At 40.0% G+C, this 26,177-nt stretch overlaps 1 protein-coding gene across 1 annotated transcript in view; it reads left to right on the top strand.

The window, feature by feature from the left end:
* The first annotated feature begins 2,221 nt into the window (after positions 1-2,221).
* Positions 2,222-26,177, top strand: part of LOC118643701 (adhesion G protein-coupled receptor E2-like) — a 42,871-nt gene continuing 18,915 nt past the window's right edge. Inside the window, 11 exon segments of the mRNA XM_036282048.1 lie at positions 2,222-2,438; positions 3,331-3,381; positions 3,634-3,756; positions 5,233-5,388; positions 9,974-10,120; positions 10,329-10,372; positions 10,500-10,577; positions 11,305-11,482; positions 24,568-24,675; positions 24,867-25,090; positions 25,290-25,469. Coding sequence (XP_036137941.1) covers positions 2,408-2,438; positions 3,331-3,381; positions 3,634-3,756; positions 5,233-5,388; positions 9,974-10,120; positions 10,329-10,372; positions 10,500-10,577; positions 11,305-11,482; positions 24,568-24,675; positions 24,867-25,090; positions 25,290-25,469 — 1,320 coding nt within the window. The 5' untranslated portion in view covers positions 2,222-2,407.

Raw genomic sequence — 26,177 nt, 5'->3', positions numbered from 1 at the left:
CCTGAAAAACTCCCCCAGGTGCTCAGTGTAAGAGTATTTCCCGAGGGTGGGGCATTTGCTGGTTGTTAAGGGGCCTCAATTAGCATTTCAATGACCACCAGGTGGGGTTGAATCTCTGAGGGAGGGGCCGCTGCCTCTCCCTGGGCCCTGGGAAAGAGTTAGATGACCACAGTCTTTTGTGGCTGCACTCAGCAAAAGCTCTGAGCGCCCTCCAAATCCCAAGTGTCCCCACACCGTTCCAGTCCAGTCTGCCCTTCCTCTGCCAGAGCCCAAGGTGAGTGGCTGCTGCCAATCTAGCCTATGTCCAGACTCTACGTCATGGAGCTGCCTGCGACTTTTAACCCGAGGGCGCTGCTTCCAGCTAAGGGTGGCCGAGGCTGCAGCAGCTCACAGCCAAGGGTGTAGCACCCAGCTGAGTTCGCAGGACTCAGCTGCGGTCGCCAGACACAGCCGAGGCGGCAGCAGCTTCCAGCTGAGTCCCCTCGTCCCAGCCGAGTCCGCTGGTCCCAGCCCAGGCCCCTGAGAACTGTGGACTCCCGGCCCCTCTCGTGTCCTCACAAGCCTACCAGGATTGAGTCAGTGTTCCTGGTTATGTGGTCCTCTAGGCTGCCTTTCGGTTGCCCCTTCTTGACGATTTGTCTTTATTTTTGTTGTAAATACAGTTTGGTCCTGGGAGATGTTCTGTGTAGCTTACATTCACTCCACCGCCATTTTTTCGACCAAAGGACATTGTTTCTTAGGAGACCATATAATGTGTCAGGTATTTCACCTGTTTTATCTCATTGAATTCTCCCAACACCCTGGTGAGAATAACTATTCCCATATTACAGAAATCTTAAGGAATGTGCCTGATATGATAAAACTAGTGATTGTAAATTTTCTCACCTTGCTATCTCAACAAATTCATGTTTTATTGGCATCACTAGAATGAAAGCAACAGGGAAAACCAAGAATGAAAAAGAATAACTCATGTCTCAAGACCCAGCACATAGAAGGTACTCAGTACCTTCTGGAATATGAGCTAACCAGTAGTCCTACTCTTGCTCAAACAGTACTGGGCTGTATCATTAGCCAGGGACTTGCATATTTACTATATTATAAAGGCCCTCTAAATATAGTCAGAATCATCAGAAATTATGAAACATCAGCAAGGAGGTGGGCAGTCCAAATAATAGTTGCCACAGACCAGCTGCAGCAGGATCCAGGAGGTCCCGAAGGTGTGTAAGACGTTGGCGCCGGGAGACAGATGACTACACAACTCAGAGGCAGTGTGACACTGTTCCGATTTACTGTAATTTTCTTTGTGATTATATACTTTCTTTTTTGGCATAGGTTAAGCATTTGCGGTTACAGAAGCAGAAAGTTAAGTATTATAGTTCCAGGTTAGTTTCAATTAGACAAAGGAAAGGAACAGAATGATAGATAGACTTGTTTTTGTAACAGCAAAATATTGGCACCCAGATATGATTTTTTGATTCTTTGTCTAAGGTTATTGATTAACTATATTCTAACCCCTATTTCTTTTCTCTATTTCTAGATCAGCTATGTTTTGTTTAAGATCTCCAAGGAGATAAGGGTAACATTTCTTATAATATCTATTCAATTGAAATAGAATAGAACATTCTTGTTTTTTGAACCGTCAGCACCAGGGAGGACCTTGGCATGCTAACTGTTTCATGAAAGGCAAGCTAGTGTAAGAGAAATGTAGTCCATCTTTGTTAATTATTCTTAATCTATTTTCATTATATACTCCTGTAAAGGGCAAGGGAGGGTCAGGAATCTTTTGTGAAATACTTCTATCTGGGGAGGAGGCACAGGAGTATAGGGTGCCTCCATTAGTTCTACCTGTTGCAATTCATCTATGACTTGTTTATTAGAGACTTTCTGGGGAAATATTTTACCTAATTGAATTAGTACATTGTTAAAGCATTCCGGTTATGCAGTGGTGACTGTTTCAGGGGAAGCTGACGTTTCTTCGAAATTTAATTGAAACGGCAAGATTTCAAACATTTTGTTCGTTATTCCCAGGTTAGTCACAGGTAAATCAGAATAACAATTCTTAGTATAATTCCTGTAATACCAATTAGTCCCACTCCCATGCCACGTCCTCTCCCTAGAAGAGGCATTCCTTGAAGCTTTCCTCTCCATGTCTGGACCACGTCAGACAACATGGTTAGAAGAGGAAGCGGCAAATAGTAACGGTAAGCAAAGATTAAAAAGCAGAACAAAGAGATCTAATAAGCTTAAACTGGGTAGGGGAAGGATAAGGAGGCATCTCGGCCAGCACTTTCCCAAGTCAGTTCTACGGCACTTGTTATTTGCTTCAACAGGAAATATTATTGGTTCACTAAATATTATCAGATTAAGATAAAATTCCTCCACTGATCAGGCTTCATCTTTCTGCACAATGAGGAGCATATTTTTTGCATTTTATCCAGGTAGGTATAATTGGGAGTATCTTTAATTAAAACTATTTCAGTGTTTTTTATCCATTTAGGGAAACATCTGTGTCTTCTGCTTGATTCCTAGCTTGCTCCTCTTTCACTATTCCTCAGAAGAAGAATAACAAAGAAGAACAATTTGTTTTGTTCTATTAACCTCTCAAAGAAGGAAGTGGTTTGAAGTTGCAACCAGGGGAAAATTGGGGGATTATTGTGAGATTTCTCAATTTGTTTTCTATAATTTTTTCTTATTATTACCTATAAATATTTTTCTTTTTGAAATATATCCTCAGAAGTAATATAATGCCAATAATTTGCTTCTAATAATCCAGTGGGGGCAGGGAAGTTAGTAAAGGTATAGATGAAGTAAAGTGGCCATAAGCTTATAACTGTTATAGCAGGATGATTGATACACAGGGGTTCAGTTGTCTGTTTTTCTACTTTTTAGTATGTTTGGAATTTTTTACTAAACAGTAAAAGAAAATAATAATTTAAGACCCTGAACTTTAAAGAACTAAGATTAGTATCTGAGTAAAGACAGCCAGATCTAAGGAGTTTTTTTATAAGATGTATCTTGTAAAATGGATGGTAATAGATGATCTAATGTGTGCGCCTGTTATTTTCCATCTGTGTAGATTTTGATCCCTGTACTAGAAGCATACTACTATCAATGCTTTAGGATGCTTCTGGAAGATAAAAGGGAAAATCTTTGCCCCCCCCCCAGGTCCTATGGGGAAATCTGGGGACCTGTCTAGGGGGAAACCGAGATGCTGCTGGAAGCCATGGAGCCATAGGGAGAGGCCACTTTACCAGGTGGTGAAGCTGTTTCTGTGGGTGCTCCAGGTCTCATTTCTAAGCCATATATACCTCCTCTCTCTCTCTGTTCTAGGGCTCTGGGTCCTGCTAATATCATCAGGAGCTACTGCCCAGAAGGCTGGAGGTATGTTCAGACAAATCCCACCCACCACCTGAAGCCCAGGAAACAAACTTCACACTAACAAGGACTTGGGGTAGTCTTCTTAGGCTTTGAGAAATTGACTCTACTTCTTCCCCAAACTCCCAGTCTATTACCAAGTGCTCTTCTTTGTTCAAAGACAGGCATCTCTTCCCTCTCCTTCCTCCATGTCCTTGTTTCCAACTGGCAGTTGATATCTTCTGAGGGACTTCAAACCTAGATGTCTTTTTCCCACAGTTCCCTGTGCTAGGTGCCCACAGAATGGCCATTGTACCAATGCCACTTTCTGCCGCTGTGATCCTGGATTCACGTCTCTGTCTGGGCAGACCATCTTTAGCAACCCCTTGGAGGTCTGTACAGGTAAGAGGCTGAAGAATAATAGAAGGGGTTATCAGAAATTTGGGGGCAACTAGAGTTCTCAGCCCTTGAACAGCATTAACATTATTTACAAAGAGTAGGAAAGAGGAGCCAATAAACAGGGAAATCAGTTCTCATGGTCAAGGGGTATAGCATTAACAGCTCAGGTTTTAGAGCTGGACTTTCTGAATTCCAGCTCTATTACTGACCAGCAGTGTGAGTTCAAGCAAATTGTCTCATTTCCCAGTATCTCAATTTCCTTCTCTGTAAATCAGATATAACAATATCAACTCATCTACTTGTGTGCTTTAAATTAAGTAAGATATAGGCGCCAGGTGCTGACTGAGGGGTGAATAGGGATTGACTACTTAACGGTGTTTTCTTTTGGAGAGATAAAAATGTTTTGAAACTAACCAGAAGTGGTGGTTGCACAACACTGTAAATGTGATAAATACAACTGAGTTGTTCAGTTTAAAATGGTTGGTTTTGTTACATGAATTTTCACCTCAATAAAAATGATAAATTAACATATATAAAAATACTTAGGATACTGCCTTGCACTTGATAAGAAGTCAATATATTTTGTTGTTGTTGTCGTTCATTGGTCAAAGGCAGAGGCAACATAGTGAAGGAGGAAGTTATGGAGAGTACTATGCAGTAACCAGAGATTTGGAATGTTCTACCAACTTCAGCATAGTTTGCAGGGAACTCCCTTTAAGCCATAATCTCAGTTCCTCCATCCAAAAATAACCACTCTAACCTCTTGCCACTATGGTAATTTTCCATTTGTAAAACACAATTTCTGAAATTAAAATTGACTTAAATCACATAATATATAGATAAGTGGATACTATTATTATCCCCCACTTATAGATAAGGAAACAGAAAGCTCTCAAACACTATCCCTTAAGAGGTTCAAAGCATTCCCTTGAGAAAGGCAAGGCTGGTGCAATATTATAAATGAAGAAACTTGAGCCCTGAGAAGTGAAGTAACTTGTCCAAAGCCATACACCTAGAAAGTGGGACAATCTGGATCCAAATGTCAAACTACAGCATTCTGAGTTGGTCATGAGTTGGATGAAATATGATGTATTCTTACTATAAAACATTCCATAGACACAAAAATTATTTTATTATTTTTGATATGGATAAGTAGTCACAGAATATTTTAAAATTCTGTATAAACCACGGCTGTGGTCTGATCCATATGAGGTAGGGAATAACTGGAAAAGTAATGATGCTGTCTTCATAATTGGTGAAGATGAGCAATGGGTAGATATTCTCCCTTCTAAAAAAATTTTCAGTCTCAGTGCTTACATATTTATGTGTTTTTTGCATTTTGTGCTTTTCCAGTTTTCTCCTGTAGACACATTATTTTGTTTAAAAAGAAAGCACAAGTGGTAACATCATTTAAATCTGGTTACAACCAATCTTAACCAGAATTTTAGCCATTCCTAGCAGTTTCCACTTGTGTTCCAGATATCAATGAGTGTGGTCCACCATTATACATGTCTTGTGGAAACTTCGCAGATTGTCACAATGTGGAGGGAAGTCATTATTGTGAGTGCACCTCTGGGTATGAGCTCCTTTCAGGGGGCGTCAAATTCAAAAGTGAGAAGGAGAACACTTGTCAAGGTAAGTAATGTGTTCCCTCCACCTGTCTCCCCATAACACTGTCACACTCAAGCTCATGTAGTCAACTTTGGGACTGTCTGTCTGAGAGCCCAGGAGAGAGTACCCTTGGGTCTATTAGGGGCCATTCCTCCCATTTCCTGTTTTTGTTCAGACTTATATCTTCATGTTAAGGTACATTTAGAAGGTTCTTTATTGCAACATAGTATGCAATAATTTAAAGATTAGAAACAAATTACATGACATTCATTAATAGAGAATAGTTAAACATATTATGACAGCTGTACAATCATAAATTTTAGAACATTTTCATGACTTCTTTTTTCCTTTTGGTGGGCAATTTTATAAATGTTAACACATGTCCAGACTTGGTTTACCACCATCATTAGAGTCCAGAACATTTAGCTCTATTATTCCAAAATGCTCCCTCATCTTGTCTCTATAGTCACCCCTACCTCTGCCCCTGGCAACACTTAATCTGTTTTCTTTTGCCTATAGTATAGTATTGTATTGTATCATATTTATTTATTTATTTTTGTTACAGATGTTTCTCCCCCCCCCCCACTGATGCCCCATCCCTTTCCCTCCCCACCCTGTCCCCAGCTTTGTTGTCCATGTCCATTGTTCATGCATACATGCATGTAAGTTCTGTGGTTTATCTCCCCCCCCCAACCCCATCTTCTGGGGATTGTCAGTCTGTACCTCACTTCCACCTCTCTGGGACTGGACTACCCCATTCCTCAGACTGTTACATTCATTATATATGCAGCTGTAAGAAAGAAAGATCTCTTATCCTTTGAGACGACATGGAGGGACCTGGAAAGTATTATCCCATAGTATTGTCTTTTGAGAAGATCTTATAAAAACAGAATAATACCGTGTTTAAGTCAGGTTTCTCTCACTCAGCATAATGATTTTGAAGTTCCTCCATGTTGTTTTGTGTTCCAGTAATTTACTTCTTCTTATTGCTAAATAATATTTCATTATATGGCCATACCTCACTTTGTTTAACCATCACCCATTGAAGGACATTTGGGTTGCTTCCAGTCTTGGGTGATTATAATAGAGCTAAATGAGAAAGCTCTTAATAAACTAAACTAGAATGCTTTCTAAGATCTGTTTTAAATTTTTAAAACAAATGCTGCAGAATGGTTCCTATAGTATGGCCATAGCTTTTCTTCTCCTTGATCTTCCCTTTTATTCATCTCAAACATTTCTTTACAAATATATTTTAATCTTAAAACTCTTTAAATCCCTTTTAGTAGTATTAAGACAATAATTTTATCATAGGAATGATTTTCTTTTCTACCATTGCTCTGAACTATATCCCAGGGACTATAAATAGAACTGTGAAGGATAGCCCCTGTCTCCTGGAGTCCTTTCTCCAGTGGGCAGACAGACCTGTAGACAAATAAAACAAAAATCAAAGAATGTAAAAAAGAGCAGTCACTGTACATAAACTATCCATTTCATGGGTAGATGATGTCGTTCTCACACTGCACTCCAATGCTTGGTACATGGAAGGAATTTTAGTAATATACATAAATGAATAACTTGAAAGAGCTTTGTTGTTACAGTACTCAGAGCTGTGGTCACACCTTGGTCTTGGTTTTGAAATCTCTGGTCTTGGTTTCCTCATATTAAGTCAGGAATGATAACACTCTTGAAGAGATTGGTTTCTTAAACTGAATTTTAAGTTTTTTATCTTTATTCACACACATTTTATTAAAGCATAGTTGGCATCCAATGTTATATTAATTTCAGGTATACAACATAGTGATTCTACATTTACACACCTTATAATGTGATCCCCACTCATCTGTCACCATACAAACTTATTATTGACTATATTTCCCGTGCAGTACGCGACATCCCCATAATATTTATTTTATAACTGGGACTTTGTACCTTTTATTCTCCCTACTATCCTCCCCTCTGGCAACTATCAGATTGTTCTCTGTATCTATTACTATGTTTCAATGTTGCTTTGTTTATCTGTTTTGGTTTTTTATATTCTACATATAAGTGAGATAATACAGTATATGTCTTTCTCTGTCTGACTTATTTGCATAGCAAAATACCTTCTAGGTCCATCTATGTTATTGCAAATGGCACAATTTCATTTTTATTGCTGAATAATATTCCATTGTACAATGCAATACACTCTTTTTTAAATTAATTATTTTTGTTACAGATGTTTCTCCTTTATCCCCCACTGATTCCCCCCTTCCCCTCCCTTCCTTCCCTGTCCCCAGCTTTGTTGTCCATGTCCATGTCCATTGTTCATGCATACATGCATATAAGTTCTGTGATTTATCTCTCCCCTGCCACCCCCTCTTCTGGGGATTGTCAGTCTGTACCCTGCTTCCGCATCTCTGGGACTACCCCATTCCTCAGACTGTTATGTTCATTATATTCCACAAATAAGTGAGACCATATGATACTTTTCTTTCTCTGTTTGGCTTATTTCGCTTAGGATGACACTTTCCAGGTCCCTCCATGTCGTCTCAAAGGATAAGAGATCTTTCTTTCTTACAGCTGCATAATACTCCATTGTGTATATGTACCATAGCTTTTTTATCCATTCCGTCTACTGATGGACACTTAGGCTGTTTCTAAATCTTAGCGATTGTAAATAGTGCTGCTACAAACATGGGGGTACATATATTCTTTCTGATTGGTGTATCAGGCTTCTTAGGGTATATTCCTAGAAGTGGGATCACTGGGTCAAATGGAAGTTCAATTTTTAATTTTTTGAGGTAACACCATATTGTTTTCCATAGTGGCTGCACCAGTCTGCATTCCCACCAGCAGTGTACTAGAGTCCCCTTTTCTCCACACCCTCGCCAACACTTGTTGTTTGATGATTTGTTGATGGCGGCCATTCTGACAGGTGTGAGGTGATACCTCATTGTTGTTTTAATTTCATGCAATATACTCTTACAAAAAGCTTAACAGACTTAATTAATGACTTTTCAATGCATTCATAATTTTCATATTATCTATTTTTATTATTTATATAGTTGTTTGAATAGTGTTTTAAAGTATTTGATATCACTTAGAGGCAGAGGTGTTTAGTATTTACAAAGTAAAATATTAAATCTTTTAATATTAAGAAATGTGACAGCAATATATTTGCTTTGAAAAGGTTTCATGTGTTTAAGATTTATTTATTTAAATTTATTGGGGTGACATTGGTTAATAAAATATAGGTTTCAACTGTACAAATTTATGATCTATCATCTGTATATAAATATCAATCTTGTTGAGAGCATTATGTTGTTTATAAGCTATTTACCATCCCTAGAGGAGAGAAACCTCTAATCTTCAGTTCAGAGGGCTCCTCTCACTTCACTGTCTAGGTTACAGACAAAAAAAGCTATAGCAAATATTGTCCAAGCTCCACTCTGCTGGTCTCTAAGTTAGCAAAGGGGATCAAAATTCTCTCCTAGCCCAGCTGGTGTGGCTCAGTGGTTGAGTGTCACCCATGCACCAAGAGGTTGCTGGTTGGATTCCCGGTCAGGGCACATGCCCAGGTTGTGGGCCTGATCCCCAGTGTGGGACATGCAGGAGTCAGCCAATCGATGTTCCCTCTCATCAATGTTTCTGTCTTTCTCTCCCTTACCTTTCCTCTCTGTCTAAAATCAATAAAAAACAGTTTTTAAAAGTCTCTCCTAATTAGAAAAGAGGAAAAGATAAGTGTGGAGCCAAATAAATGTGAAGACACCCACACTTACTCAGAACTATGACCACATCACGTGGCTTCCTCATTTCTCATCCACAAACTTATCTGAGAAGAAGGAACTTCCCCTGAGTGGAGAAATAGCAGAAATGCCCAAGATATTCTGAGGCCAAAATAAGTTCCCTCTGTGTGTGGCATTTAAAGCAGAACTAACACCCATACCCTAGTTTGTAGGCAATACTGAGGCTGCCCTGGAGGGCAGAGCTGTGGCTGGAGCCACGGAAGGCTGAGGGAAAGTGTTAGCCAGTGGAGTTGGGGGCTTTGTGGTCTGGATAATCACATTGCCAGGCTACCCATCAATTCCTGAAGCAACACTTAGAACTGATACCAACACCACTTGGCTGGAAACAATTTCCAGATTCTGAAGTGGACCACTATATTGGTTTTCTTTTGCTGATATAACAAATTACCACAAACTTAGTAGTTGAAAACAAAATAAAAGTATTTTCTTACAGTTCGGGAGGTCAGAAGTTTTAAATGTTTCTTCTAGAGGCCCTAGAGGAAAATCTGTTTCCTTGTCTCTTCTAGCTTATAGAGGTTACCTGCATTCCATAGTTCTAGGCTTCTTTCTTCCTCTCTAAAGCCAACAGCATATCTATCATCTCGTCTCCTCTCTGAACTCCTCCCTCTGTCTTATAAGGACCCTTGTGACTACACCAGGTTCACTCAGTTCATCCAGGATAATCTCCAATTTCAATATCCCTAATGACAAAGTTCAGCTGTGATGGACTCCTTGAGCCTGAGTTTGAGGAAGGTGGTGAAGGGTAGTAAGGTTGGTGTTGCAAGTAGAAGAGAGGTCTTAGCAGAGCTGGAATAGGAGACTGACCCTCTTTTTTATGTCTGCAGATGTGGACGAGTGCAGCTCGGGACACCACCAGTGCCACAACTCCACCCACTGCATCAATGTAAGGGGCAGCTACAGGTGCTACTGTCACCATGACTGGGTGGCCAGGTCCAGCCCTCTGAATACTTTAAACACCACTGTCTGTGAAGGTATATGGTCCTGACACACACATATGCATGCACACACATGCACACACTTGTATGTATGCACATACATGTATTCAAACCACATTAGCACATACATGAACACATGTGCACTTTCGCAAAAGGCAAGTACATACATGCATGCATGCACACACTCACAAGATGTACATGCACACACACATGCCAGTGTTGCTCCTGCCTCTTTTCCTTGCAGACGTCCCCTTCTCATGGACACCACCTTCTGGAGTCAAGAGTCAGGTGAGTGAAGACTCAGCAGAAGACCAGGAAGCAGAGAGATTCTTGCCAACACCATCTTGTGTCTCTATCCTCTCCCTGAGCTTCCCCTTCAGGATCTCTGACCCACCTCCATGTCCCCTCTCCCCAGAGCCTCTCTCAGTTCTTTGACAAAGTCCAGAAGTTATCTCAAGACTTCAAACCAGCCTTGGCTGAGAACACCATCCAGGTAAAGTAAGAACCAAGAATGAGGCAAGATATGGAAATCCCATAGAAACTTGGGTCATTTTGGTAGGAATGCAGCCAAACTCCTATGTAGTAGACACTGCAACTGGCCTCTCACTCATGGTGGAGAGAAGGCTGTGTACTTGGGTATCTAGAAGCACTTTTAAAAACACTCAGGTACCCTGACTGGTGTGGTTCAGTTTGTTGGAGCATCATCCCATGCACCGGAAGGTCACAGGTTTGATTCCTGGTTAGGACACATACCTAGGTTGTGAGTTCAACCTGGTTGGGGTACATATGGGAAGGCAGCCAAATGATGTTCTCTCTTCTCTCTCTCTCTCTCTCTCTCTCTCTCTCTCTCTCTCTCTCTCTCTCTCTCTCTCTCTCTCTCTCCCTCCCTCCCTCCCTCCCTTCCTCCCTTCCCTCCCTCTCTCTCTCCTTCCCTCTCTAAAATCAATTTAAAAAACATTCAGGGGCACTATATTATAGTTCTTTCCCTGTTGCTGGTTTCAGAGTTTGGGTTTATGTCATCCTTGGAGTTCCTGTCCCAGGTTCACCTCTGAGTGGCTGAGATCTAAGAAGCAAAGGCCATTGTAGGAATCTAATTTAGTACCATTGTTATTATCCAAATAGAGAGTTTTTGGGGTCTGTTCTGTGGGGTTAAATGATCAGGGTCTTCAAGCAGCACCTTTGGTCTGTTGCCCACTGGCTTTGTGTTCCCATTCCCCCAGGGTCTCTTGCAGGAGGTGGATAAGCTGCTGGAGACCCCTGGGGACCTGAAGACCCTGCCCTACTCAGAGCAGCACTGTGTAGCCACTAACTTGCTCATTGGTCTGGAGGATGTTCTGAAAGGGCTAAGCAAGGTTTTGCCCAATGGGCCATTGACTTTGCAAGCTCCTGCAGGCACAGGTAAGTACCTGGGTCTTCCCCAGGCTCATTTTCCACATGTTCACCATCTAATTCCCCCCTCTTCCTAGGGACTGCCCCTTGGAGCCAAGTGACCACACTCACATCTCCGGATTTTATTTAAAATATTACTCATATAATAAAATAAAGCTTACTTTTTTTTAATGAGAAGCAAACATAAATATATACAAACATCAATGATAAGTATATCATTAGATTATTTATATAATTATAACATAAAATACCAACAATTATATTCATAAAAATAAGGTATTAATAAATACTTACAAATGAACAAAATGCAATTAATCTTGAAATGTTGAAGATTACATAATATTTTATCTATTTTAAGTACAATCTCTTTTTTTGTTTGTTAGTTTGTGTTTCTTTATTGATTTTAGAGAGGAAGGGAAGGAGAGGGAGAGAGACAGAAACATCGATGAGAGAGAACATCAATTGGCCACCTCCTGCATGATCCCCTTTGGGGATTTGGCCCACAACCTGGGCATGCGCCCTGGCCAGGAATTGAACTGGCGAGCTCTTGATGCATGAGTTGATGCTCAGCCACTGCGCCACACAGGCTGGGCTTAAGTACAATCTTAAATAACATTATATCAACAGTTTTATAGTTGAAACGTTATTTCTGTGCAATTTTTTTCAGCTCTTTCAACACCTGTAGTGCCCAGGGAGATGGTGAGAGAAGGTTAAACACTGATCGCAAATATTTTCCTTTGACTTCTTCATCCTCAAATAATCTAGTCATTGCAATCATTTTATTAATGGTTCTATTTTTATTTAAAAAAAAAAAAGTATTTCCAGAATTTCTTTCAACTTTGCCATATGTACATGGCAATTACCAGGCAGACTTACCCTGGTCAGGTAGTTTTTGACAGTGTTATTAGGATATAATTTACATACCATAAATACACCCTTTTTTTTATTACCTCTTTTTCTTCAGATTTTTTTATTAGTGAAAGTATTACAGACAGTCTCCTGTTTTCCTTTTGACCCCCTCCTCCCTGCTCTCACACCCCTCCTGCTTTCCCCGCCTAATGTCTGTGTCCATTGGTTGTACATATATGCATATAAGTTCTTTGGTTTATCTCTTCCCACTCCTCCCACCACCACCCCCATCCCTCTGAGATTTTTAGTCTGTTCCTTAAATTATATATAATTCAATGATTTTTAGCATTCACAAAGCTTGGAACTATCACCACTAAATAATTATGGAACATTTTCATCACCGCAAAAAGAAACCCATACCCATTAACAGTCACCCTCATTCCTAAACCCCTACTCCATGGCAACTACTAACCAGCTTCCTATCTCTACAGATTTGCCTGTCCTAGCCATTTCGTATAAATGAAATTATATAATATGTGGTCCTATGTAATTGACTTCTTTCACTAAGAATGATAATTTTGAAGTTCATTCATGCTGTAGCATGTATCAGTACTTCATTTATTTTTATTACTAAATAATATGTCATTATATGGTCATACACATTTTACTTATCTAGTCATCTGTTGATGAGTGCTTGGGTTGTTTCTGCTTTTTGGATCTTAGAAATTAACATTCATGAACAAGTGTTTATGTGGATATATGTTTTCTTTTGGTTAGATAACTAGGAGTGGAATTGCTGGGGCATATAGTAACTCTATATTTAACAATTTAAGAATTTCTAAACTGTTTTACAAAGTGGCTGCACCATTTACATTCCCACCAGCAGTGTATGAGGGTTCCAATTTTGCCACATTGTTGCCAACATTTGTTGTTTTATGAGTTTTTGATAGTAGCCATCCTAGTAGGTGTGAGGTAGTATCTCATTGTGGTTTTAATTTTCATTTACATAATAAATAATGATGTTAAATATTTTTTCATGTGCTTATTGGAACTTTCTATATCCTCTTTGAAGAAATGTTTATTCAAATCTTTCACTTCTTTTTAAACTAAATTATTTGTCTTATTAAATTTTAGAGTCTGTTTTAAGAACTCTACACAGGGGTGAAAAAAAGTAGGTTTACAGTTGTGAGTACACAAAACACAGAGTATATTCTTGTATTATTATTTATTTCCTTATTATTATATTTATTATTATTGTTGTTATTACCCAACATTTGTCCACCCTGGTATATATTCTGGATACTAAACCCTTATCAGACTTTTAATTGCAAATACATACACCAGATTTTAAAGTAGTGTTGTATACATTTAAATTTTTTAAATATTTTTATTAAATTTTTTATTTGTTAATTTGTTTTTGTTACAGATGTTTCTCATTTTTCCCCCATAAACACCCTCTTCTCCTCTCCCCTCCTCCAATTCTCAGTTTTGTTGTCTATGTTCATTGGTCATGCATATATGCATGTAAGTTCTGTGGTTTATCTCTCTCCCCACAAAACCCCCCTCCTCTGAAGCTTGTCAGTCTGTACCCCACCTCCATGTCTCTGGGTTAATTTTGTTCATCAGTTTGTTTAGTTCATTATATTCCACAAATAAGTGAGATCATATGATATTTGTCTTTCTCTGCTTGGCTTCCTTCACTTAGCATAATACTCTCCAGGTCCTTCCATGCCATCTCAAAAGATAAGAGATCTTTCTTTCTTACACCTGCATAGTACTCCATTCTGTATATGTACCACAGCTATTTTAGCCATTCGTCTACTGATGGATATTTGGGTTGTTTCCAGATCTTAGCTATTGTAAATAGTGCAGCTATGAAATGGGGGTACATATATTCTTTATGATTAGTGTTTCAGGTTTCTTAGGGCATATTCCTAGAAGTGGGATCACTGGGTCAAATGGAAGTTCAATTTTTAACTTTTTGAGATATCACCATAATGTTTTCCACAGTGGCTGCATTCACACCAGCAGTGTACTAGAGTCCCCTTTTCTCCACACCCTTGCCAACACTTGTTTGATGATTTGTTAATGGAAGCCATTCTGACAGGTGTGAAGTGATACCTCATTGTTGTTTTAATTTGCATCTTTCTGATGATTAGTAATGTTGAGCATTTCTTCATATGTCTCTTGGCCATTTATATATCCTTTTTGGAGAGGTGTCTATTTAGATCCTCTACCCATTTTTTAACTGGGTTCTTTGTCTTCCTTTTGTTGAGTTGTATGAGCACTCTATATATTTGGAAATTAACTCCTTATCTAATGCATCATTGGTGATTATGGTCTCCCACATCGTGGGATCACTTTCTGTTTCGATAGTTGTTTCTTTTGCTGTGCAGAAGCTTTTTAGTTTGATAAAGTCCCATGTGTTCATTTTTTCCTTTGTTTCTGGTGCCTTAAGTGTTGTATCAGTGAAAATTCTGCTGCATATGATGTCTGAGATTTTGTTGCCTACAGTTTCTTCTAGGATTTTTATGAATTCATGAGTTACATTTAAGTCTTTTATCAATTTTGAGTTTATTCTTGTGTATGGTGTAAGTTGGTGTTCTAGCTTCATTTTTTTGCATGTGGTGTCCAATTTTCTCAACACCATTTATTGAAGAGACTGTCTTGACTCCACTGTATGCTCTTGTAACTTTGTCAAATATTAACTGAGCATATTGTCTTGGGTCCATTTCTGGGTTCCCTATTCTGTTCCATTGATCTATCTGCCTGTTCTTGTGCCATTACCAGGCTGTTTAGATTACAGTGACTTTGTAGTATAACCTGAAATCTGGTAATGTGGTCCCTTCCACTTTGTTTTTATTTTTTAAGATTGCTGTGGCTATTCGAGGTCTTTTTTGGTTCCATATGAACTTTTGGAGTGTTTGTTCTAGTTCTGTGAAGTATGTCGTTGGTATTTTGATGAGGATTGCATTGAATTTATAGATGACTTTGGGTAGTATGGACATTTTAATGATACTAATTCTTCCAATTCATGAACAAGGCATATGCTTCCACTTTTTTATATCTTCCTCTATTTCTTTTTTCAGTGACCTGTAGTTTTCAGTGAAGAGATTTTTTACTTCTTTGGTTAAGTTTATTTCTAGGTATCTTAATTTTTTTGCTGCAGTGGTAAATGGGATTCTCCTTTTAGTTTCTCTTTATGTGATTTCATCATTGGTGTATAAGAATGCTGTCAGTATCTTGACATTAATTTTGTATCCTACTTCACCAAATTTATTTATTAAGTCTAGTAGATTTTTGATGGAGTCTTTTGGGTTTTCTATGTACAATATCATGTCATCTGCAAATAATGACAGTTTCACTTCCTCCTTTCCTATTTGGATCCCCTTTATTTTTTCTTCATGTCTAATTACTGTGGCTAAGACTTCCAGTACTATGTTAAATAAGAGTGGCCAAAGTGGGCATCTTTGTCTTCTTCCCATTCTTAAGAGGAATGCTTTTAGTTTTTTCCCATTGAGTATGATATTGGTTGTAGGTTTTTCATATATGGCCTTTATTATGTTGAGATATGATTCCTCTATTCCCACATTGCTGAGTGTTTTTATCAAAAAAGGGAGCTGGATTTTCTCAAATGCTTTTTCAGCATCTATTTATGTGAACATATGGTTTTTATCTCTTTTTTTTTATGTGTTTTATCACATTTATTGATTTGCAAATATTATACCATCTTTGCATGCCTGGGATGTAACCCACTTGGTCAAGATGAATAATTCTTTTGATGTATTGCTAGATTTGATTTGCTTATATTTTGTTTAAAATTTTGGCATCTGTGTTCATCGGGGATATTGCCCTGTAGTTTTCTTTCTTTGTAGTGTCTTTATCTGGTTTTGGAATTAGGATTATGCTGTCTTCATAAAATGAGTTTGCAAGTGTTCCATTTTCTTGGATTTTCTGGAATAGTTTGAGGAGAATGAGTATTAGATCTTCTTTGAATGTTAGGTAAAACTCTCCTGTGAAACCATCCGAACCTGAGCTTTTGTTTGCTGGGAGTTTTTTTATTATATTTTCAATTTCCTTTGTTGTTATTGGTCTGTTCAAGTTTTCTATCTCTTTTTGGTTAAGTTTTTGGAAGCTGTGTGTTTCTATGATTTGCCCACTTTTCCTAGATTGTCCGATTTGTTGGAGTATAAGTATTCATAGTATGTTTTGATGATCCTTTGTATTTCTGTGGTGTCAGTTGTTACTTCTCCTCTTTCATTTCTGATTTTGTTTGTATGGTTTCTCTCTTTTTGTTTTTTGGTGAGCCTAGCTAAAGGTCCATCAATCTTATTTATCTTTTCAAAGAACCAGCTTATTGTTTCATTGATCTTTTGAATTGTTTTTTATAGTTTCTATATCATTTATTTCTGCTCTGACCTTTACTATTTCCTTCCTCCTACTAGGTCTGAGTTTTTTCTTTTGTTTACTTTCTAGTTCTTTAAGTTGTGAAGTTAGAAAGTCAATTAGGAATTTTTCTTGTTTCTTGAGGTAGGCCTGTAGTACTATGAACTTCCCTCTCAGGACTGCTTTCACTGTGTCTTATAGATTTAGTGTTGTTATGTGTTTGTTTTCATTGGTTTCCAGGAAGTTTTTATTTCTTTCTTGATCTCATTAGCAATGCATTTGTTGTTTAATAACATGCTATTTAGTCTCCAAGGGTTTGAATGTTTTTGTGTGTTTTAATTGTAATTGAGTTCTAGTTTTATGCCACTGTGATATGAGAAGATGCTTGATATGATTTAAATTTTCTTGAATTTGTAGAGGCTTGCTTTGTGTCCCAACATGTTGTCTATCTTTGATAATAACCCATGTGCACTTGAGAAAAATGTATATTCTGCAGCTTTGGGGTGAAATGTTGTGTAAATATCAGTTAAGTCCAACTGACCTAGTTTGTCTTGTAAGGATTCTATGTCCTTGTTAATTTTTTGTCTAGAAGATCTATCCAGTGGTTTCAGTGGTATGTTAAAGTCACCCACTGTGATCATGTTGCTATTGATCTCTCCCTTGAAGTCCTCCAGAAGTTTTTTTAATATATTTTGGTGCTCCCATATTTGGTGCATATATGTTTACCAGGGTTATACCCTCTTGTTGGATTGCTCCTTTTAATATTATGTAGTGGCCTTCTGTGTCTCTTTTTATGGCCCTTGTTTTGAAGTCTATCTTGTCAGATATGAGTATGGCTACACCAGCTTTTTCTCCATTTCCAGTTGCTTGAAAAATATTTTTTTCCATCCCTTCACTTTCATCCTGTGTGAGTCTTTTGTTGTGAGGTGGGTCTCTTGTAGACAGCATATATATGGGCCATGTTTTCTTATCCAATCAGCTATCCTATGTCTTTTTATTGGAGCATTTAAGCCATTTACATTTAAGGTAATTATTGATAGATAGTTATTAGTTGCCACTTTAATTTTACACCTGTGCTTCTCTCCCTCTCTCCTTCTTCTTCTCCTTCTCCTTCTCCTTCTCCTTCTCCTTCTCCTTCTCCTTCTCCTTCTTCCATCAGTCCCTTAAGCATTTCTTGCAGTGCTGGTTTGGTGGTGGTAAATTCCTTTAGCATTTTTTTTATCCGTGAAGTTCTTTATTTCTCATTCAATTTCCAATGATAGCCTTGCTGGGTAGAGTAGTTTGGATTCAAACCCTTGCCTTGCATTACTTAGTACACTTCATGCCACTCCCTTCTGGCCTGCATTGTTTCTATTGAGAAATCAGCCGACAGTCTAATGGGAGCTCTATTGTGGGTAACGTTCTCTCTCTCTCTTGCTTCCTTTAAGATTCTTACTTTGGGAGTCTGGTTTGAAACCTGCTCAGTGGAGTGAGTGTTGTTTGCACTCAACTGCCTTCATGAGCCAGTTTGTGCTTTATTGACCCATAATGCTCGGGCCTTGACTGCGTACTTCCGCAATAGAGTGGGAGGGAGCGAGAGGAAGAGAGAGCAAGAGAGAAAAACATTCACATGAAAGGGACATATCGAGTAGTTGCCACCTGCACAACCCAACCAGGGCTGGAGACAAACTGCAACCAAGGCTGTCATCATCCTCTTCTTCATCTGGGATGGTCTTGGATTCATCCCACTCTTCCAGGTTGGATGTGACAGAGATCGCTTGGCTAAGTGAGGTCCTCTTCATGCTGGTGGTGATGCCCTGATCTGACAAGGGAATATCTTCATCTTCTGCCAGACAGATTCCAAAATGGCAGCAGAGTGAACGAAAGATACACAGACTGCCTCCCAGAACCAAAGTGGAATTACAACTATAACACAGACAAATCGATGGAAAAAAAGGAACAGAAAAACAGATTGCAAGGACCATATAACCAGGGACACTGACTCGATCCTGGTAGGATTGCGAAGCTGCGAGACGGGGGCTGGGAGCCCACAGACAGCAGCAGCCTTAGCTGGGACAAGCGCCCTCAGGTTACACTCCCAAGTGGCTGCACAGTGCAGAGCCGAGCAGCATCTAAAAAAGCCACAGCCACTCACGTTGGGCTCCAGCAGAGGGAGGGCAGACTAGACTGGAACTGTGTGGGGACACTCGGGATTTGGAGGGCACTCAGAGCTTTTGCTGAGTTGCTGCCACACAGGACGGTGGCCATCTTGCTCCCTCCCTCCCTCAGAGATCCAACCCCACCCTGTGGGCCATTGAAATGCTAATTGAGGCTCATTAACAACCAGCATCTACCCCACCCTCGAGAAATCCCCTTATGCTGAGCACCTGAGGGAGTTTTTCAATCAACTGACAACCCAAAACTCTTCAAGTACCCTCCACTGCTAGCATCCAAGCAAAAAGCTAGAGGATAACAGTACCTTTCTTGGGCTAGCAACTTTCACCAGGAAAGTAATAATGAATAGTGGTGTTTAACGTGGGTCCTCCCTCGCTCATCTAAACCCAGGAGAGGAAGCCACAAACAGCAGAACACCAACACCCACAGGAAAAACTTGACAGACTCCAAAGCCCACTATGATAGCTAAAATGGTGACACACAGAAACAGAAGCCAAATGAAATAAAAAAAAGACCTCCACCAAAGATGGGATGAATGTGGAGCAGTTAGGCAAGTTAACAGAGCTGGAATTCAGAGCCATGATCTTGAGAAAGCTTAACAGCATGAGTAAGAACATAGAGATGCTAAAAATAAACCAATTGGAAATTTAAAACCACCAGGAATAGATTTTTTTTAAAAAAATGACATATTAGAAATGAAAAATACATTAGAAGTTCTAAATAGCAGAGTAGAGGAAGCTAAGGACTGGATCAGTGAATTAGAAGACAGGGTAGAAAAAAATCAACCAATCAGAAAACCAAAAGGAAAAAACGACTAAAAAAATAGGAAGACAGCTTAAGAGAACTGTAGGAAAACTAGAAACGTAATAATATTCGCATCATAGGAGTCCCTGAAGAAGAAAAAAATGAGCAAGGGTTAGAGAATATATTCAAGGAAATAGTGAGAGAAAACTTCCCTAGTTTGGTAAAGGAAGAAGACATTCAAGTTCAAGAAGAACACAGAGCCCCAAGTAAGAAGAACTCAAACAGGCCTACACTAAGACACATAGTAATTAAAATACCAAAAATTAAAGACAAAAAGAGAATCCTAAAAGCAGCAAAAGATAAGCAACAGGTTACCTACAAAGGAAACCCCAGAAGGTGCTCAGTTGGCTTCTCACAAGAAACACTACAGGCCAGAAGGGAATGGCATGAAGTAATCAAGGTCATGAAAAACAAGGATCTGAATCCAAGACTACTCTATCCAGCAAAGCTATCATTCAAAATAGGAAGTCAAATAAAGAGCTTCCCAGACAAAAAAAAAAAAAGGCTAAGGGAATACATTAGCACCAAACCAGCACTGCAAGAAATGTTAAAAGGACTACTGTAATTAGTAGAATAAATAGGAAGAAAAATAAACCACACTAAACAATAATGGCAATAAACAAGTACATATCAATAATCATCTTAAATGTCAATGGACTGAATGCTCTGATTAAAAGACACAGAGTAGCTGATTGGATAAGAAAACATGACTCATCTATATGTTGTTTACAAGAGACCCACCTCACAACAAAAGACTCACATAGGTTGAAAGTGAAGGGATGAAAAAAATTTTCAAAGCAAATGGAAAGCAAAAAATAAGCTGGGGTATCAATACTCATATTTGATAAAATAGATTTCAAAATAATGGCCATAACTAGAGACAGAGAAGGCCACTACATAATATTGAAAGGATCTATCCAACAAGAAGATATAACCTTGATAAACATATATGCACCCAATATAGGAGCACCAAAATATATTAAAAATCTTCTGGAGGACTTCCAAAGAGAAATCGACAGCAATACAATCATAGCAGGGAACTTCAACACCCCGTTGACAGCACTGGATAGATCCTCTAGACAAAAATATTAGCAAGGAAACAGAGACTCTAAATGAAGTACTAGACCAAATGGATTTAATAGATATCTTCAGAGATTTACACCCCAAAACTAGAAAATTCACATTCATCTCAAGTGCACATGGGACATTCTCAAAGATAGACCACATGATAGGACACAAACTAAATCCCTACAAGTTCAATGAGATTGAAATCATATTAAGCATCATCTCATATCACAATGGCATGAAACTAGAAATCAATTGCAACAAGAATATGCAATGACATTTGAACACATGGAGGCTAAACACAAAATCTATGGAATGTAGCGAAAGCAGTTCTGAGAGGAAAGTTCATAGCACTACAGGCCTACCTCAAGAAGCAAGAAATATTTCTAATTGTCTAATTGACTGTCACAACTTAAAGAATTAGAAAGCTAACAAAAATAAAACCTAGAGTAAGTAGAAGGAAAGAAATAGTAAAAATCAGAGCAGAAATAAATGCACAAAATCAGAAATGAAAGAAGAGAAGTAATAACCAACACCACAGAAATACAAAAAATCGTTAACAGCTACTATGAACAACTATATGGCAACAAATTCGACAATCTAAGCAAAATGGACAAATTTCTAGAAACACACAGTCTCCTGAAACGGGACTGGGAAGAGATAGAAAACTTGAACAGACCAATAACAACTAAGGATAGGAAAGATGTAATCAAGACTCTCCCAGCAAACAAAAGCTCAGGCCCAGATGGCTGGGAATGGGGAAGGGGGTGCCAATGAGGTAAAAAAGGAGAAACATCTGTAACAAAAAATAAATAAAAAATTTAAAAATAAAAGATTCTTTTTTTTGTCTTAAATCTTTGCCATTTTTATGATGTGTCTAGCTGTGGGTCTTCTGGTGTTCATCTTGCTTAGAACTTTCTGTGTTTCCTGGACTTGTGTGACTTTTTCCTTCACCAGCTTAGGAAAGTTTTCTGTCATTATTTCTTCAAATAGGTTCTCTATTCTTTCCTCTGATTTTTCACCTTCTGATATCCCTAAATGCAAAGGTTGTTCTGTTTTGTTTTGTCCCACGGCTCCCTTAACTTTTCTTCTGCTTTTAATTTTTTTTTTTTTTTTCCATTTGCTGCTCTATTTGAGTGTTATTCTCTACCTTGTTTTCTAAATCACTGATTCGGTCTTCAGCTTCTTCTAATCTACTATTAAACCCTTCTAAGGTATTTTTCATAAGAGCTATGTCATTCTTTATTTCCTCTTGATTTTTATGCATAGTTTCTATCTCTTTATGCATAGCTTCAACGTCTTTTTTTAAGCTGAAGTAGTTCCCAGTGAGCTCTTCATAATTCTTATTAAGTTGCTTGTAGTTCTCACCAAATTGTTTGAGCACTCTTAAATTCATTGCTTTGAATTTTTTATCTGACAAGTTGCTGTCTTCCATTTCCTGTAGTTCCTTTTCTGGTGATTCCTCTTATTCTTTCCTTTGGGTGTTGTTTCTTTTAGCCATCTGGTAGCTCTATACCCACTGAGGGATATTTGGATGTGTATGCAACTCAATGTATATCAAATAAGGCTACTGTGCCTCCAAGACTGTTGTGTTGTGTGTCACCTCTTGCCTGTTGTGGATCCTGAAGGATTGACTACTGGAGGCTGGTATTGGTGTGTCCTGGTAGGTGCTGTTGCTGGATCATTTGGGTCCCTCTGGAGCTGTGTTCCCAACCTGTCACTGGTGCCACCTGTAGCTGTATAGCTCAGGCCCTGTTGGACTACCCTCCCTGCCTGTACCATGGGCAGCTAGATCATACAGTCCCTTTGGAGACCCAACTCCACACCTTTCTTGATGGTGTCTGGGTGCACAGGCCTCTTTGGTGCCCCAGCACCCCACAGGTCCTGTGGGCAGCTGTATTTCTCAGTCCTTTTGGAGACCCAGCTCTACTCCTATCTTGTGGGTATCTGGGTCGCACAGGCCTCTCTGGTGCCTCAGCATCCCGCAGGTCCAGCAGGTAACTGGATTGCACAGTCCCTTTAAAGACCTGGCTCTATGCCTATCTTGTGGGCTGCTAGGTCACACAGGCTTCTCTGATGCCCCCACACCCTGGAGATCCCATGGGCAGGCAGCTGGACCACACCAGTCCCTCTAGGGCTCAAGCTTTTTACCGCTCTGGTGGGTTGCTGGATCACCCAGGCATCTCTGTTGCCCTAGCACCCCCAGGTCCCACGGGCAGCTGGATTGCACCAGGACCTCTCAAGCCCCAGCTTCCCACTGCTCTTGTGGACCACTGGGTCGCACAGGCCTCTGTGGAACCCCAGGTCCTGCTGGTGGTGGCTGGGGAGTGCGGCTGCCCCATGGGGGCTCAACTCCTGCTCAGCCTCTGCTGTAGTTTTTGGGTGTGGGTCTCAGCTGCTGGTTTGTGCTTCTGTTGCCTGGGGATGGGTGTCTACTCCCCAGCCTCTGTTGCTGGGGGTATATCTCCACTCTAATTGGGCTACTACTGTAGGAGATGCTGCAGGACTCCTGGCCATCTGTAGCTTCCACAACCACAACTGGCACCTTGGAAGCTCCACTACTGTGCACTGGTCTGTGCTGACACAGAGGGTCCACTGGTCCCATGGTGCCAGGTGCACTGGTGGGGTCAGATTTCTGGGCTCTAGCCACGCCCACTTCCTCTTCCCTGGGAAGACCCTGGATCTTCCAAAATGGTGGGACCTCTCCACGGTGCAGGGAGAAGCACCCTGAAGAGCAGCTTACTGGGGTAGCTGACTGCTCCTTGTCCACAGCACAGGAAACTTCTGCTGCATGTATCTGTACTGCTCGGGTTTGGTCATCCACCTTCACATCCACTCACACTCTCTCACACACTCACCCTCCCTCCAGTCCTGCCCACCACCATCTGTCTCCCTGTTTGTTGACATTTTTAAATTTTTGAACTAGAGTTAGAATGGTCATTACAACAGAATCCCTGTTTTATTCGTGAGCATTTTCTTCCTTTCTTTGAGATTATGCAGTTTTAGTAGAATGTTTTCTAAATAAGTGCAATTTTTAGAGACACTTTGGTTTTAAGCTTTTATTTTTAATATTTTAAAAAATTTGTTCTTTTTATTGATGTGAGAGAGAGAGAGGAAGGGAGAGAGATAGAAACATTGATGAGAGAGAATACCAACTAGCCACCTTCAGCATGCACCCCACTGGGGATTTGGCCCACAATGTGGGATGTGCCCTAACCAGGAATTGAACCAGTGCATGGGTCAATGCTCAACCACTGCCCCACATAAGCTGGGCAGGATTAAAACTTTTTTTTTTATCTTCACCTAATGACATGTTTGCATTTATCTTCAGATAGAGCAGGAGGGAGAGAGGGAAAAGGAGAAAGAGAGAAACATTGATGTGAGAGAGACACATCAACTGGCTGCCACCCACACGATCCCAACCAGGGGGGGGGACAAACTGCAAATGAGGTACATGCCCTTAGCTGGAACCAAACCTGGGTTTCTCTGGTCCATGGGCCAATGCTCTAACCACTGAGCCAAACTGGCCAGGGCAGTTTTAAACTTTTTTAAATGCTAAAATTATAGTCTTACATGAACAACAAAGCTGGGGACAGGGTGGGGACAGAGGGGGAGGGGGAATCAATGGGGGGGAGAAACATCTGTAACAAAAATAAATTAATAAAAAATAATAATAATTAATAAATAAATAAAATAAAATTACAGTCTTAAACCAGGCACATTACTCTTCATTTAGTACTTAAAATTCACATCATTTACGAGGATACTGAAAAATCTAATCCTCATTGCAAGAATTAATCTGACTTCTCCTATCCTTTATGCCATCACTACTACAGAACTGTCTCTGAATGTGCAGAAGCAAGATCTGGGAGACGTCACCTTGGAACAGAGCCAGGCAAAGATGCAGTTGAACTGGGATGTGGTGCAGAAATCCAGTGACTTGGGTAATAACTAAGATGGGGAGGGGAAGGACACCGAGATCTTGCCATGGGAAGAGAGAGCCAGCATGGGACACAGAGAATTAAATATTTAAAAATAAAGTGTAGGGTGGGTAGGGCCACAAGGGAGAGTCCATATGAGGAGGAAGTAGCCCTGGTGGGGACCCTGAGATGTCAATCTTGGCCTTGTTTTGTAGGCCCTTCTGTGGTGGGCCTGGTCTCCATTCCAGGGATGCGAAAGTTGCTGGCTGAGGCCCCACTGTTTCTGCACCCTGAGAAGCAGGCTGTTTTGCATGAGACACACAAGGGATTACTGCAGGGAGTCTCCACTGTCCTATTCTCAGATGTCAACTCTGCCTTTCTGAGCAACAAAGATACCCAGAACCTCAGCTCCCCGGTCACTTTCATCTTCTCCCATCATGTGAGTACTGATGTGTTGGGCTGTGAGTATGGAAGGAACCTGAGTCCTGGAAACAGCCTTACTGCTCAGCTTAGCCATGGGATTCAAGGGGCCTTCCCCACAGGTGCATCATCTCCCCAGGAGAGTCAGACTTTTCAGAGTCAGCATCTCTGAGCACCAGAACCATTAGCCATCTCACACCTGTGCCCTGTTCCTACAGTCGGTGATCCCTGGGCCAAGGGAAGAGGTGCTCTGTGTCTTCTGGGAACATGGTCAGGATGGATGTGGTCACTGGGCCACCAAAGGCTGTATGATGGTGAGCACCAGAGATACCAGCAGCACCTGCCAATGCACCCACCTCAGCAGCTTTGCTCTCCTCATGGCCCAGTATGATGTGCAGGTGAGATTCCTAAGAGGAGCCATGAGACAAGGATGCTTGGAACTGCAGAGACCAGAAAGAGATGATCAGAGGCCAGCCAGTGAGAGCAGTTATATCAAGGGCCAAACTATTCTCTTCTTCTTCTGACTAGGCAATAAGGTTACTTCTGGAGGGTCACCAGGAATTGAGACTCACCCATGACATCAGGTAATGGGGATCCACATGGAGATAAAAATGAGAACTCTTTTACATGAATGGCCAGGCTTCCTGAAAGCAGAAATATTCACTCCCCCCCCAAAAAAAATGTGTTATTCCTGGTAATTTGCCATAGAATAGAATGTATTATGAAAGTTTTCTCATTTAAATATTGTATTATCTTCCTTGTTGAAAACATTACAGATGTCCTCCCTTTTTGTTCCCCCATTTCCCCCTGCACCTGGCTCCTGCCCCACACCAAAAATATTTAAAACTAAAAAGTAACAGAATGGATAACATTAAAGTCTTTTCCCTACCCATGTTTATCGGTGATCAGGGTCTTCCTTAGAAGAAGCCTGTTTCTTCTGAGACCTTTTAGAGATATTTTATGTATAAACAAGCACATACTGTGCACATAATATGCAGTTTTGTTTACACTCATACCATTATATACTTTGTTCGCTACCATGCATTTTTTTCACTTCAAATATTTAAGAGAATCTAAACCACTACATAAAGAACATTCTCATTCAT

Source organism: Molossus molossus, unplaced genomic scaffold (genome assembly GCF_014108415.1).
Source record: "Molossus molossus isolate mMolMol1 unplaced genomic scaffold, mMolMol1.p scaffold_m16_p_4, whole genome shotgun sequence".
In the NCBI taxonomy this organism is placed as follows: domain Eukaryota; kingdom Metazoa; phylum Chordata; class Mammalia; order Chiroptera; family Molossidae; genus Molossus; species Molossus molossus.
The sequence above is the reverse complement of the archived record's forward strand: the minus strand, read 5'-3'. Positions and strand labels throughout refer to the sequence as shown.